Genomic DNA, 14,727 nt, shown 5'->3' with positions numbered 1-14,727 from the left:
GTTAAATACTGCTCACTTATACTATTGGCCACTTCAAGAACTGGCCACCAAACAGGATTACTTGATGCAGTGTCTCAGCAGTGGGAATAAAAGCAGACGAAAATAAGGAGAGAGTTGAGGCCCTTTGGCAATAATTCTGAAATATCTTCAAGAAATAAGCCACTGTTAGCTCCTAAATTTCTTATGCACAACCACATTCTTATAAAATTCAATTGATGTACTATAGGAGTAGTATTTAATGCAGTTTTATGAAGTGATTGTATTCATGTGATCACCTTGTTATTTACTATTTCAGACTATTTCCCAGCAGTAATGAACAAGAGAAAACTAACTGGTCATTTCTGTATTTGTTTTTTGGTATGTGTCACACTGCAAACGCTGCACAATTAGAACCCTTTATTAAACTTCGTGGTGCAAGGAACTTTTGAAGAATATTTGCTCTATTCTCTCTCTCTCTTACTGTGCATTTCAAAAACAATAAATTCAGGTGCTTTTTACTTGATTAGAGTTGAAATGCTTTGTATAATCCGGATCCTTCTGTCATATTTTGTGAAAAATGAAAGTGGTTTTGGTAGTTGCATTGCTTCTCCCAAAACTGCTCTGAGCATCCTCATTGTATTTTAAATCTGCAGGTTGTTATCTGCTATTTTAAGAGTGTCAGAAGTAGAATCCAGAGCAATAAGGGCAAATCTCACACACCTCCTGAGCCCCCAAATGGGCAAAGATATTGTATGGTTCCTCAAGCGCTGGGCAAAGACTTACCTCCTAGTAGATGAAAAGTTGTATGATCAGGTAAGGATATAACTTTTATGAATTTACTTGTGAGTATTAGCAATAATATTATCCTGTGAATGTAGATGTCAGTGTAGCTATTTAAAAGTGCAATGCTTAAGTATTTTTAATATTATATGGGTTGTGATTTATTGTGGAATTTGTTTGAAATTTGATGTTTGCTTCCATTTGCTAATTAGAAATTTAAGTTTTTAGGGGACTCTTGTACATTTTGCTCTGAATGTGATTTTTTTTTGGGTAGCCATTGCCATATCAGAATAATATAGTGCTCCTGGGCTCATAGTGAGTGAAGCTCACTGACTGCAGTGATGTTATAAATCATGACTGTCCATCAGATTTTACATTTTATCTCTAATACAGTGATTGCTTTTGATCATGATTCTGAGTTAGATAGTACCTAATACCATGACAAGGTAGTATACATTAGCTAATGTCATGCTACTTTCTCTCCTCATTCTCATTGTAAATATCATGATTTCAACAGTGTGTTCTTTGTAAAGAGCAACTTCTTACCGTGCTTGGACAGCACTAATCATGATTAGAACTTGATCCTGATTTTGCTTATCAGACTAACTAATCCAGCTAGCTCACAGAGGTCACCCATCCTGAGGAGGTCCTGTTGGCTCTAATTTTTGAGAAGTCTCCTCCTCCCCTTTATTTCCACTATTGAAGCAACTAAGAATACTAATGCTTCACGGGGCCTCTCCTTAACAATAATAGGTATCACACAGACTTGTAAATATTTGAAGTCATATTATTCAGCTTATACATATAGCACAGCTAAGAATTCATAAAGGTACCAGTTGGGCAAGGATTTGAGGTCATGTTAAAAGGAGATCCATGTGAAAAACAATGTGAAGAAACAAAACAAAGTGTCTAGGAAATGCACACATTTAGTTTGTGTTGACATGTGAAAGTGATTGAAACCTCTATTTAAACCTTATGCTCAGTCATTTATATATCATGAGTTCTTAAAGGTAGAAGCGTTAGTGGTGTGCTGACAGGAGGCCCCTGCACAATTACTACAAAGTCTTTGGATTTCACCCTTGAGAAACTTTCTTTAAAGGTGGGAGAACAGGCAATTTCAAGGAAGCATATTTTAATGTGCCAGGACCAGAGTGTGACATGTTTCCTAAAAGTTGTGTAGATTGAAGGAACCATCTGCAGAATGCAGATGCAGAAAAATTGAAGTAAAAATTAATTTTTACAAGATTCTATATAGGTCAAGAACTAGTAATAATGTTTACCACTGAATTTTGAGGAATTATGTCTTAAATTTATGGAAACACTTTTGGGAGGTGATTTTGGATCTTTCTTTTAATTATTAAAGCTTTTGAACTTTCATTCAGGCCTTAACAGCTAGACAAACTCAAACCTTTTTTGTTTGTTTTAGATGTTGTGCTTAAAATCACAAGATAAATTTGGCAAAGATTTTTCTATTACAGGTATTCTTTGCCTTTGTCTATGTAACATTTATGTAATTTAAGTAGGAAAGAAGTGACAGCCTGAAAAGAATTTGCTGACAATGATTGCCATACACTTTTGGGTTTTGGCTTCTGTAAAACTCACTCATTTTAATGCTTTTCTTATAGATAAGTCTGCCATTTAGTACAGCATTTGGTGCTGATACAGAGGGTTCCCAGTGGATTGTGGGTTACCTTTTAGAAAAAGTGATCAGTAACCTGGCAGTGTGGAGTTCAGAGCAGGACCTTGCAAATGATACTGTACAACTGCTAGTAACATTAGTGGAAAGGAGAGAGCGGTAAGTTGCTATACCTCTGGAAGTCAAAAAGTTCCTTTGCTTCCTTTAAAGTCTTTTGGCCACAGTAATCCAGATATAGGGCACTTCATATTCATGTCTCTGTAAGTCAAATTACTTTAGTAACATACTATAATTGCAAAAAACACCACAAACTTGTCTAACAAGCAGAGGAGTGAGACCTGTATTTGACAAAACATCACCTAAATTTTTATTACTGTTTAGAAGTGCACTCTCCTTCCCTACTTTTGTGTCTCACTCTTAAACAGTGAGAAAGGAAAACTCTACTGGTCTCCACTCTTATTGCAAGGATTTTTGTGTTTCTGTTAATTTTTGTTGATTAGGACTTCATATACTGGCTAAGCCAGTTTGAAATATGTTTTGTAAACCTAAAATTTTTTATTTAATACAGAATTTTGTGGATTCAGTAAAATTTCAGTAAGTTTTCTTTGATATTGGAAACTGTGAAGCAGGAAGTTGTTGAATGCTTTATTTATGTCAATTCACATGCAATTATACATGGAATCATACATTCACAGTCTACTGAAAGACTGTTCTCTGAAGTATGAGGATTTTAAATGCTTGAGGATTTTTCTTTAAAAAAATTAAACCCCACAGGAACTAGTTTTGGAATAAATTGCTTATTTTATTATGAAATAATGAGACTACGCTTTTAATCCATGCAATATGTCCATTAACTCTTGTGTGTGTATATGTGTAAAACTAAAGCACTTCCCTGCTTTTCTCCTGTATGAATTGATTTATTTTCAGAGTATATACTTTAGAAATCTGAGAGCTGAGGCATTAGTAAGATGAAAATCAAAAGGCAATTTAGCCTCAGAATAAAGGAATAAAAAAAATATAGCAACAAAAAACTTCTGGCAACAGCTAGAAACCTGATGTGCTCTGTTCATACAATTTTGTGAAGTCTTCAATGAAATTTTTTTCCCTCTTTTAGGGCAAACTTAGTTATTCAGTGTGAAAACTGGTGGAATTTAGCTAAACAGTTTGCAAGGCGAAGCCCTCCTCTTCACTATTTGTCTAGTTCTGTGCAGAGAACATTAATGAAAGCTTTAGTTTTAGGAGGTTTTGCTCATATGGATACAGAAACAAAGCAACAATACTGGACAGAGGTAAGCTATTTTGCTTTTGCATATAACCTAGCAGTGCAACAAGTTAGTTTAGGGAATTTTATAGTGACACAAAATCAATTTGTGTAACATATTTTGATATTTAATACTGATGATTTTTTAAATTATTCTCTCTTTGATGGTCAATACTTGTATCTGTTGTATCTAAATTGTATCTAAAATATCTTAACTCAAAGAGAAACCACTAATAATTAATTGAAGGATTTGTGAAGCAGATAGTAGAGCAATACGTTTGAAAGAGACTATTATGGAAGATTAAAAATTTCCCTTGCACTGGGACATTTCTTCCTTTCATTTTAATTTTATGGTGTTATGATTTATCCTGTTATCACTTAATGATGACAGTAAGTAAAAAGCTGATGTGGAACATAATGAAGAGTCTTGACTAGCTCTTTGTGCCCTGGCACCATTAAAGCTCAGATGTTTAATACCAGAAAGACTGATGCTAAAAAGCAGCTGAAATGGCATCAGGAAGGACCATGTGACTTTGTAAAGCATTGGCCTTCTGATAAAAACATGCTTTTATTGACAGAGCTACAAAATTAGTGATTTAAGGTAAAACTGTAATGTAGTGCAAGTAATTTGGGAAAAAAATTCAACTATTTTTGTGGGTGTTTCTAAATTCAAAATACAGACAGTGACAAAAGTGATTTTGCTATTGAGAATCATAATGTGGCAAAGATTACTGTGAGCATTAATCTTAATGGTTTCATTAACAAGCTTAATGCTTGTTAATGCTGAATTTGAAGGGAATCCCTTAATACTGAATTTGAAGGGAATCAAATACTTTGAGCCAGAGAAAGTCATTGCTATTTGTTTATACACTACAAAATTACCTAAAATATTTATGGAGGTGCTCATTTTGACACCTGCCTGCAGGCCATGATGGACAATGAGAAGTACTGCTCACTACCACTTCTGCTTGCATTAATGTGACAGAGAATGACATAACCGAGCCATTAAAAACTGGAAGTGATTGATTCTTGTACTGCCATGCCAAAAGCAATGAGTTTACTAAGTGATTTAAACCTCACATCTCATATAATAGTATGCTTATCTTAATATGACTTTTCTGAAAAAATTCAAGGTTCTTCAGCCACTTCAGCAGCGATTCTTGAATGTGATAAATCAAGAAAACTTTCAGCAGATCTGCCAGGAGGAGGAAGTGAAGCAGGAAATCACTGCTACATTAGAAGCACTCTGTGGCATTGCTGAGGCTACCCAGATTGATAATGTAGCAATTCTCTTCAATTTCCTAATGGACTTCCTTAATAATTGCATTGGATTAATGGAAGTATACAAAAACACACCAGAGACTGTTAATCTCATAATAGAAGTCTTTGTTGAAGTTGCACATAAACAAATTTGTTATCTTGGAGAGGTAAATACAACCAGAAGGGGAAGGAGGGGGCAGAGTGTGTGTGCACATGCTTGTAAATGTAAATGTTTGTAAATGTACATACAGTGCTATTCCTTAAACAAAATAAAATGTAATGATTTTTATAGAGAGAAAGAAAGACTATATGGACACATCTGTTAAGGAATTCCTTTGTTTTAAAACATACACTTGCAAAGACTAAAGCAGGACATTTAGACTGGTTTTTTTAACCCATAAATTTAACCACAGTTCATCACTAGTCTAACTCTATGCATGAGTGGCAGAAGAGGAACAGACTATGTTGTGTACTTTTTTATAATATCAAACTTCTCTGAAGCCTAGTCTAGGAGAATTGCAGCAGTGTTCTATGTTGCAAATACATACCATAGAGACCATGCCTTAGTCCTAGGAAAGGCATTAATAGATGCCAAGAAGTTAACAGTTAAAATTTTGAGTTTGTGCAGTGCACTTGCATCTTTGCACTGTTGGCTGATTTTGTTTTTGCATCTGGAAGAGTTCCTGCTTATTCCATACTGAGAATGCACAGTGTATTGTGGATCCAAACTTCTATAAGTGAAGTGTGTCCCGGGGGACTTTTGTTGCTAATCTGGTTTGTGAGATTAGTGAGATATGTCAGTCTGTCCCAAACCACAACCAAAAGACTTGAGGAATCCAGAAAATTAATGTTTTGCTCTTTCAATCAGTATCACATCAATATATGGCTATAAGTGTTCTTATTGTCTAAGGTGGCTGTTTCATTGATGATTTTGTGTACAGTTGGTACAAAAGTGATCATACACTGAAATTAAAATCTTGAAGTATTGTCTACCAAGTAATGCCATCTTAAAACCACGTGTTTTGCTTTTAGCGTATGGAAGTTTTCTTATTATGTAACATTGTTTTATAGGCCAAAGCCATGAACTTGTATGAGGCCTGCCTAACTCTGCTCCAGGTATATTCCAAGAATAATCTAGGTCGACAACGGATAGATGTTACAGCAGAAGAAGACCAGTACCAGGATCTCCTTCTTATTATGGAGCTTCTCACTAATCTTCTATCAAAGGAATTCATAGATTTCAGTGATACAGGTATTAAGGAATTGGTAATTGATGAACCACATGTTGTTTTCTAAACTGTAAGAACCATTCTGGGGCTTGTATTCAGTCCATGTAAAGTAAAAGCTGAAGTTCAGGCTTGACTAGGTCAGGATATGGAAATTGCTATTTTAAGTAGCAAAGAATAACTTTTCACAATATTCTAACATCTGAAATTATTATTGCTGTCATAAAATAAATTATGGATGTATGAAACAGCTTGAAATCTGAATGTTGCAAGTCTGAATATGTTGTACCAGCAGTTTTATAACAAAAAGCACATAGAGAAGTTGGAGTAGTAAAGTAGCACCAGAGAGCAGATGGGTGGTCTTAGTACAGGATTCAACTTTTGTGAAATGTTGAGTCATTAAAATTCCATCATGTGAGGGTTTTCTGTATTCCTCTTTCACAGAACATTCCTTATGGTTTGTGGGTGTAGTTAAGGGTTCCTTCTTGTATCCCAGCCTGTTACTTTCTTACATGTATTTGCCATTTGAAAGTACAGTTGTTGCAAATTTGCATGGTTCATATCTCACCATGTTCTATATACTTTGCACAGATAACAACCCAGGCAGATTCAGTTTGATACCAAGCATGTTTTGATATTCATGCTTTTCTGAGGTACATACGGAAAGAGAGAATCTTGTACTCTGAAATGCAGGACAACTTTTTTTTTTTTTTTTTTCATCACGCATGCACAACACAAGTACAGAAGCAGATTTAGACTTTGTCCATTGAATGGACAACCCAGTGCTTTGTAAAGCATTTGCTTTGAGATCTGGATGTTAGTTGTGTGGAAAACATTTACCATGAAACAAAGTAATGTGAATAAAACCTAGATGCAATGCCCAGAGATCAAATCTATTGCGAATTTTCTACATACTGCTGTTGGCTCCACGCAGGAATTATAAAAGTAAGGTCATTGCCAGTTGATGGGAAATGTAGGCCTTGACCTGTAACTGGAGAAAACTTGACAACATCCAAACTTTCTCTGTTAGCTCTCCCATTTTTTCCTCCTTCTGTTCATAAAATATATAAAAGCATATGTAAATATATAATATCTATTAAAAGTATAAAAATGCAGTTATATTTTACATACTATGTGTTCATGTGTGCAGGCATGAAGCAGCTATCACTAGTAACAAATGCAGTATTCTGTAATGGAAGGGAGCCCTCAGGATCTGAAGTGTTCTGGTTTAGCATGCCATCTGGTACAAGTGATTATGAAATGCTTAGTCCTAATGAATATAAATATAGAATGATGTGACAGCCTCCACTCACTAAGTTTCTATTTTAGTACAGTGCCTCATGGTTTTGTTTGGAGAGAGGAGACTAGTCCTATTTTTTAAAATGTCTATATTATAAAGAAATGGGATCGTTCCTTCAATATGTTTAATCTTCCTTTTATACAAAATACTTTTTTTCTTTTCTGCAGATGAAGTATTTAGAGGACATGAGCCTGGGCAAGTTACAAATAGGTCTGTATCAGCAGCAGATGTTGTTTTATATGGGGTTAATCTAGTTCTGCCTCTAATGTCACAAGATCTGCTGAAGGTAAGTATATTCTTTACACAGAGTTGCTAGAATATGAAAGCTTTATAGTAATGAATTCCCAGAATTCGTTCCTCTATGTACTCCATAAGCTGAATTTTCTAGACTTCATAAATGTAAATAACTGTTCCATAGTTCTAAATACTCTTTGAAAATAAATACTGTAAGCTGAGAAAATGTATATCTGAAGGTCCTAAACAAAACTTTTCTCCTAAGAGCAAGTCTGTGCAGATCAACAGCCAAACCTGAAATGTGGCTCACGGTGTCCTTTCTCTGATAGTGTCAGAAATGTGGCAAAAAGCATAAATAGTGATATGAGTTAAAAGTAACTATTTATTTCCACAATACAGATGGCTGTTGATCATAGGCATCAGCAGCTTGTCAGTAGAACAGTAACATATGACACAATGGGACGGCAGCATTTCATTGTTGCAGTGTTCATGTTTTACTTCAAAGCAGGGGAAGGCTTCAGGAGGGTGTCTCAGCTGTCCCCTCTCCACATGCCTTCTCATCCAGTAGTGCCTGCTGAGTGCGAGGGCCACGTCCATTTTAGATCAAACCAAGGCCAGGGATCTGCCCTGGGAGCCCTTCAATTGTGCTCCAAATGCTCACGAGGCTTTTACCCCACAGGACTAGATTTGTCTGTGTCTGAAATAAAACTCCTGTAATTTGTGTAGAGCAGATATCAGACTGCCACCATCTACTGTTCCTCTTTAGGAATCTTCTTTTATTGTACTACAGTGTTTTTTTATTTATATAAAGTTGTAGCCATTCTAATGACTCAAGTTTCCTACTAAAATTCTTCTCTTCAGTGCAAATCATCAGTATTCTCTCTTTGTACAGTTGAAAATTATGCCAAAATAGTTACGTGATTGAATCTAAAAGTACCATGTTTTTCTTTTGACAGTTTCCATCCCTGTGTAATCAATATTACAAATTAATAACTTTCATATGTGAGATATTCCCTGAGAAAATTCCACAACTTCCAGAGGACCTCTTTAAGAGCCTAATGTACTCACTGGAGTTAGGGATGTCATCGTATCCTTTAAAGTGTTTGGGAATGCTTTTTAAAAATTTAAGTTGCTTTTATAAGGACCTGTTAAAAATATCTTGTTTTTTCTTTTTCTATCAATATCTGCATGTATAATTATATATTGGTAATTGACTCTTACTCTGCTCTCTGGAGATTGAGAGTTTTGCTGTAGTGTCCATTGAGATTCCAGCATTAGCTGAATTGCCTCTGACTTGTGAGGCTTGGGTGCAGCCTTTAAGTAGCTTAGCATGTAAGTTTTTTCTGGCAGCCATTCCTGCCTCCTCCATTACTTCATTTCAGAGTGTGTAACTTCATAAGCCTTCAGCTGGTATCCCAAAGCCATTCCTGAATTAGTCTCTCAGCTGGTAATACAAAACATTGCTGCTGTTCTACTGGGCTGGCTCCAGAGCATTTCCTGTCAGGGTGCCAATGGGCTCTCCCTCTCATAATGGGAGTACCATTTTCACTAATCTGTGGCACGTGTCAGAAACAGATGAGCTTGACCATAAGGGACTCTTTCTGAAAATGTTATGTCAGAGAGGGTTATGTTACTTTAGGGCATGTAGCTAATAAAAGAAGATAATAATAAAGTTGGAATAATTTCCCCCCCCCCCCTTTTTTCTAGCATTTTTTAATTAGATTTTTTTAATTAGCAACTTTGTGGTGAAAAGAAACCTTGAAACATATAAGCATTTCAGATATTTTCTAGTGTCACAGCTGGGTAGTTTGACCACAATTTAATCAAAATTTGACTTCAGTTCTTTAACACCCATTATCAGAATGAGCTCAGAGGTTTGCCAGCTCTGTCTGGAGGCTGTAACACCGTTAGCAGAACAGTGTGCAAAAGCACAAGAAACAGATTCAACCCTTTTTCTAGCAACGAGGCACTTTCTTAAGGTAAGGGATCTATGTTTCTTGTTACTTTGTTTTTTTGCATAAAGGTAGCATCCAGAGGCCAAACAGTGATCATATCCAGATTAATCAGGATAATACATATAGTGAGAAACAGCCTGTTACGTACAAAAAAAAAAAAATAGTGGCAGCTTAAGAAGAAAGAGGGCATGAAGAACTGAAGATATCAGACTAGAGTACAAAAGAGGATGGAGGTGTAGAGGGAACACATCTATTATAGCCAGTAAACCAAAGACCTAAGCCTCTGAGAATGTAATTTTTGTATCCATGCTCTGCACTCAAGATTGACAGTTTTAGCAGTTACTGGTGAAGCTGTGAACAGAAGGCTTCCAGAATTTTGTGAACTGGAGGCTGGGTAGAGTACTAAAAGAAAAGGCATGAAAGAGCATAGCTGGGAACTAGAAAGGAAATGCTGTCATTCATTCTATGTATCCAATGAATTACGCGTTTTCTTAATTCAGTATCACGTTCAGTACTCTACTTTTAGGACCATTCACTTTAATGAATTTTGGAGTGACCTGCTAGCAACCAGGTTCCTACTAACTGGCAACAAAGTAATTGTGAAATCTGTGTGCTTATCTTCTGATTTTGTATATGTTTCAGTTTTACTTAAGACATCTTTTCTTACCAAACTGACTGGGATTTCTGAGGATTGCTCATTAAATGCTTTCATCAGACAAGCTGAGAGAATGAAAACTTGCATAATTTTGTCTTTATGTATTTTCTAAGTTAGCATAGTTTCATTCCTTATTTCTGAGTTTCCACTTAAAATTATAATAACCCTCTTTACAAATCTGTTCCTTGTTTGACTTTCTGTGAGCTATAGGAATCTCCAAAACTTGAGGAAAGGTTCTGTATTTTATTCTGGAAGAACAAAGGCTTTTTTCATTACTTCTCTGGTATATCTGCAGCTTTTGGAGAAAAATACAAGTGATGTCATGTTTCTCTGAACAATTGATATAAATCAACAACAGGTTCCAGTGCTTTGAGATGTGAATTTATGGTGTTAAGCCAAGACTTGGCTTCTAAAGTTCTGATACCTAAATCCAAAAATAAAAAATGGGGGCAACAAAGCAAACAGCAACCTTGGATGTTTGTAATAAATGTTCATTGTTATTATCAGAAGTGAAGATGAGCTTCAGCAGCAAATGTTGATAAAGTGGAAAGTTAAGTTTACACTTACACAAATACTTCTGTTTTGCAATTTCAGATGGTTTTTGATATGCTGGTACTTCAGAAGCACAATACAGAAATGACAACTGCAGCAGGTGAAGCATTCTACACATTAGTGTGTTTGCATCAGGTATGGCATTCAGACACACCCTGAAGTCATTTGTTAAAGGAGAATGATTATTTCTTGTGCACCTGATAAATCATGGAATCATTTGGGTTGAAAGGGGCCATCCTCAGAAGGTCTGCCTGCTTCAGCTGAAGGTCTTTGTATTTGTCCTTGCTGAGTTTCATGACTCTCCTGTCAGCTCACTGCTCCAGCCTGAGTGCCTCTAAATGTCAGTCCTGCCCTTGAATGCACTGGCTGCACTCCCCAGCTTGGTTTCATGCCCAGACTTGAGAAGAGTGTATTTCCTCTTCTCCTCCAGGTCACTGACTAAAATGTTTAACAGGACATGGTCCAGATGAGAGCTCTCAGTGCCACTTGCAACCAGCTTCCAGGTGGACCATGAGCCATTAGCCTCAATCCTTTATAGGCTGATGGTGCAGATGTGTTTTTACACATGTAGTAGTTCACCCACTTAGACAATAAAATCCTAGCTTGGTTGCAAGGGTGCAGTACACAGCTGCTAAAGACCTGCTGACCTTAGGCATCCACTGCACTCGTCTTAGCCGCAGATGTAAGTCATTTTGTCTAAGAAGACAGGTTGGTAAAGCATGATTTACCCTGGGTAAATCCACGCTACCTGTTCTCAGAATCACAGAATATGCTGAGTTGGAAGGGATCCCATGAGGATCATTGAGTCCAACTCCTTGCCCTGCACAGGACCATCTTCAAGAGCCACACCATGTGCCTGAGTGCATTGTCCAAACACTTCTTGAACTTAGTCAGGCTTGATGGTGTGGCCACTCCCTGGGGAGCCTGTTCCAGTGCCCAGCCACCCTCTGGGTGAAAAACCTTTTCCTAATACCCAACGTAAACTTCCTCTGACACAACTTCAGGCCATTCCCTTGGGTCCTTTGACTTTCACATCCCCAGAAATAACTTCCAGGAGTACTTGCTTCATGATTTTCTTAGTCATTTGAAGATGATAGAGAGCAGCCAGTAATGAATGACATAAGCCAGCTTTCTGAACCCTTGGATAGATTCCCACAGGTCTTATGAGCTTACATGCATCAAGACTTCTCAAGAGATCCCTGGGTTGATCCTCTTTACTATGCATACTTCATCTCCTCCTTGGACTCCATCTCTAGTCACAAAGGTCTGGAAAAACCTGTCAGTGAAGACCAAGGCAAAAGAAAGCATTGATTATTTCAGCCTTACCTCTTGTCTACTATCATTAAATCATCTATTCCATTCAGCATTAGAACCCATATTTTCCCTGTTCCTTCTTTAACTCTTAAAGTACTGGTAGAAGCTGCTTTTGTTGTCTTTGATGTCCTTTGCTAAATTCAGCTTTAGCTGAACTTCATTTTTTCTGTCATTGTTCTTGTCCAGATGATGTTTCTGCTTTCCTCCTTTCTAGCTCATCCTGCTTCTACTTCCTGCATGTGTTGCCCTTGTGTTGGAGTTCAGTCATCAAGTCCCTGCTTAGCTGAATCAGTGTCCTTACTGTTTCATTTGTATCTGGACAGACCATTCTTGTGCTTGGAAGAGATTGTCCTTAGGACCTGTCAGCTCTCTTGAGTTCTTTTTGTCTTCAGAACTCACTCCCACATGATTCCACTCACCGGTCTTGAAGAAGGTGACATCTGCTCTCATGATGTCCAGGTTCTGTACTTGGCTGCCCTATTTCCTCACTTTCCTGGGAATCCTTAACTCTACTATTTAATGATAACTGAAAGGTTGGCATTAATTACAACACCATGACCAGCTCTTACTAGCTGTGAATAGCAGATGCAAAGTCACACCCCTGGGTAGCCCATCTGGTATGTGAGCAAATGTCAGGGAGATAATCTCTTGTAAGTCTGATCTGGAAACTTCCTCAAGTTGCTTTAAGATGACTAAAAGCCCTGTTCTGGGGATTTGTAACAAGATCTCACCCCAAAAGATGTCATCTTTACTGCTTCTCGTCTGATCATGATTCCTAAGCACTCAACTAGATTGCTGCCCGGTGTGTAGAAAACCATCTTTAATTTGGGCTGCCTTTTCACAGAAGTGTCAATCTTCTGTCATCTTCTGCCCTGAAGAGCTCTAACAAGCTTCCTCCTGTCACTTGGAACACTCCACTCATGCCACCTGTCCCACCACATATTAGTGCATGCAGTAATGTTGCAACTCTGAACCTGCATGTGTACCTCTAGCTCCTTCTGTTTCCAAAGTTGAACACACTTCTACACAGGCATTTCAAGTTGGCCTCTTTCAGCCTATTTCATCCTTTATGAGGAGCAGTTTTAAACCCATGACACTTCTTTATGTTCTTAATGCTCTTAGTCTGTGTCTCTTATCTACAAGTTGTTACCACCCTCCCTCAACAAGCCCTTTAAAGCCCTTCCTGCCAGGTTGGCAAGCCTTTGGCAAAGACATTGCTAAGCCACTTTGTCCTATGCATCCTCTCTCTTCTTAGCAGCCCTTATCCCTCAAAGAGGAACTTGTGAACATGTAAGAGAAAAGGACCCTGTGATACCACCCACAGGTGGCAAATTCTTGTTGTGTCATCCAACCTCATCCAACCCCTCATGGGTAGAATGGGGGAACTGCCATTCTGACTCCTGTGTCCTTCACCTGTGCTCCCAGAGCTCAGTCTCTTTGGACTTGCTTCAGGTGTGTGCCTCTTGGCAGTGTCCTTCTAGTCATGTTTGATATGTTTCTTTGTCTTTTGTTTCTGTCTAAATAAGCATGAGAATAAGTAAGATACTGTTAGAAAGGAATCTAAGCTCTCTGTCCCAGGGAAGGAACCCTAGAAAATGGAGAACCTGTGGGAGGAGATAGGTGGTATGGAACAGGGGACAGGCATCAAGAAAAAACAGTCCAGTTTGCAGAAATAAGCCTATGCTAAGGAAGAGCCAGAAGGTCCTTTGCCTTAAAACTGTAATCTTACTCTGCACTGCAAAGCATTGTACCTCGCTTTGAAGACTTCTTTACCTTACAAAATACCCAGCCTGGATGAAGTATTTTATCTGGTTTAGAGGTAGGTGAAAGGCTGTGAGGAGAGGTGAAGAGGTACTGATGGTTTTCTGTCACAGCCTTTATTCTGGATCTTGTCCTGATGAGAGAAGTTGTATATATTGTATCTCTCTTTCTTTTTTTTTTTTTTTTTTTTAAATGTTTGTTTAACAGGCTGAATACTCAGAGTTAGTTGAAACATTGCTATCAACTCAACAAGATCCAGTAATTTACCAGCGGTTAGCAGATGCCTTCAACAAGCTTACTGCAAGCAGCACTCCTCCTACACTGGACCGTAAGCAGAAGATGGCCTTCTTAAAGAGTTTAGAAGAATTTATGGCAAATGTTGGTGGACTTCTCTGTGTAAAATAAACAACAAAACTCTATGCCTAATTTAGACCCTTTCTGCAAAATGCACTGAGAAATGCTGAATGCTGACTAAATCTTGTACCTGTCTCTGGGTTCTTTGCAGCCATCTCAGATTCTAGAGAGCCTGGAAGTTTGAACATAACACCACGGAATAGGAGAGGTCAACTTTGAATCAGCTTCTGCTATTATGTGTTAGCTGCAATCTGTCATATTTGGGTGTGGAAGAGAATGAACAGAAAATCTGAGTTGAATTTTTTTCCATTTATGCGCAAACGGATATGGGCACAAGGAAATAAATGCAGTGCCTTTCCCCCTGTACTGGTTTAAAATATGAGTGGTCATGTAAACACAGATTTCTTTTCTACCCAAAATCATGTTAGAGTGTGATGCAGATACATATAAAGCTCTAAAC

The 14,727-nt window shown here is 37.6% G+C and overlaps 1 protein-coding gene across 2 annotated transcripts in view; it reads left to right on the top strand.

Annotated features, from left to right (window-relative positions):
• The window catches only part of XPO4 (exportin 4), a 73,504-nt gene extending 58,777 nt beyond the window's left edge, over positions 1–14,727 (top strand). The window contains exons 14-24 of one of the 2 annotated variants that reach the window (XM_053936388.1): positions 633–792; positions 2,385–2,554; positions 3,510–3,684; positions 4,790–5,083; positions 5,988–6,168; positions 7,610–7,728; positions 8,633–8,763; positions 9,538–9,655; positions 10,881–10,973; positions 14,121–14,291; positions 14,419–14,727. In XM_053936388.1, coding sequence (XP_053792363.1) covers positions 633–792; positions 2,385–2,554; positions 3,510–3,684; positions 4,790–5,083; positions 5,988–6,168; positions 7,610–7,728; positions 8,633–8,763; positions 9,538–9,655; positions 10,881–10,973; positions 14,121–14,291; positions 14,419–14,451 — 1,645 coding nt within the window. In that variant the 3' untranslated portion in view covers positions 14,452–14,727. Of the gene's footprint in view, positions 1–632; positions 793–2,384; positions 2,555–3,509; positions 3,685–4,789; positions 5,084–5,987; positions 6,169–7,609; positions 7,729–8,632; positions 8,764–9,537; positions 9,656–10,880; positions 10,974–14,120; positions 14,340–14,418 lie in introns of those variants that run through there. The other variant, XM_053936389.1, reaches the window with a different exon arrangement.

This window comes from Vidua chalybeata, chromosome 2, assembly GCF_026979565.1.
Source record: "Vidua chalybeata isolate OUT-0048 chromosome 2, bVidCha1 merged haplotype, whole genome shotgun sequence".
NCBI lineage: Eukaryota > Metazoa > Chordata > Aves > Passeriformes > Viduidae > Vidua > Vidua chalybeata.
This window is presented reverse-complemented; position numbering and strand designations above follow the sequence as displayed.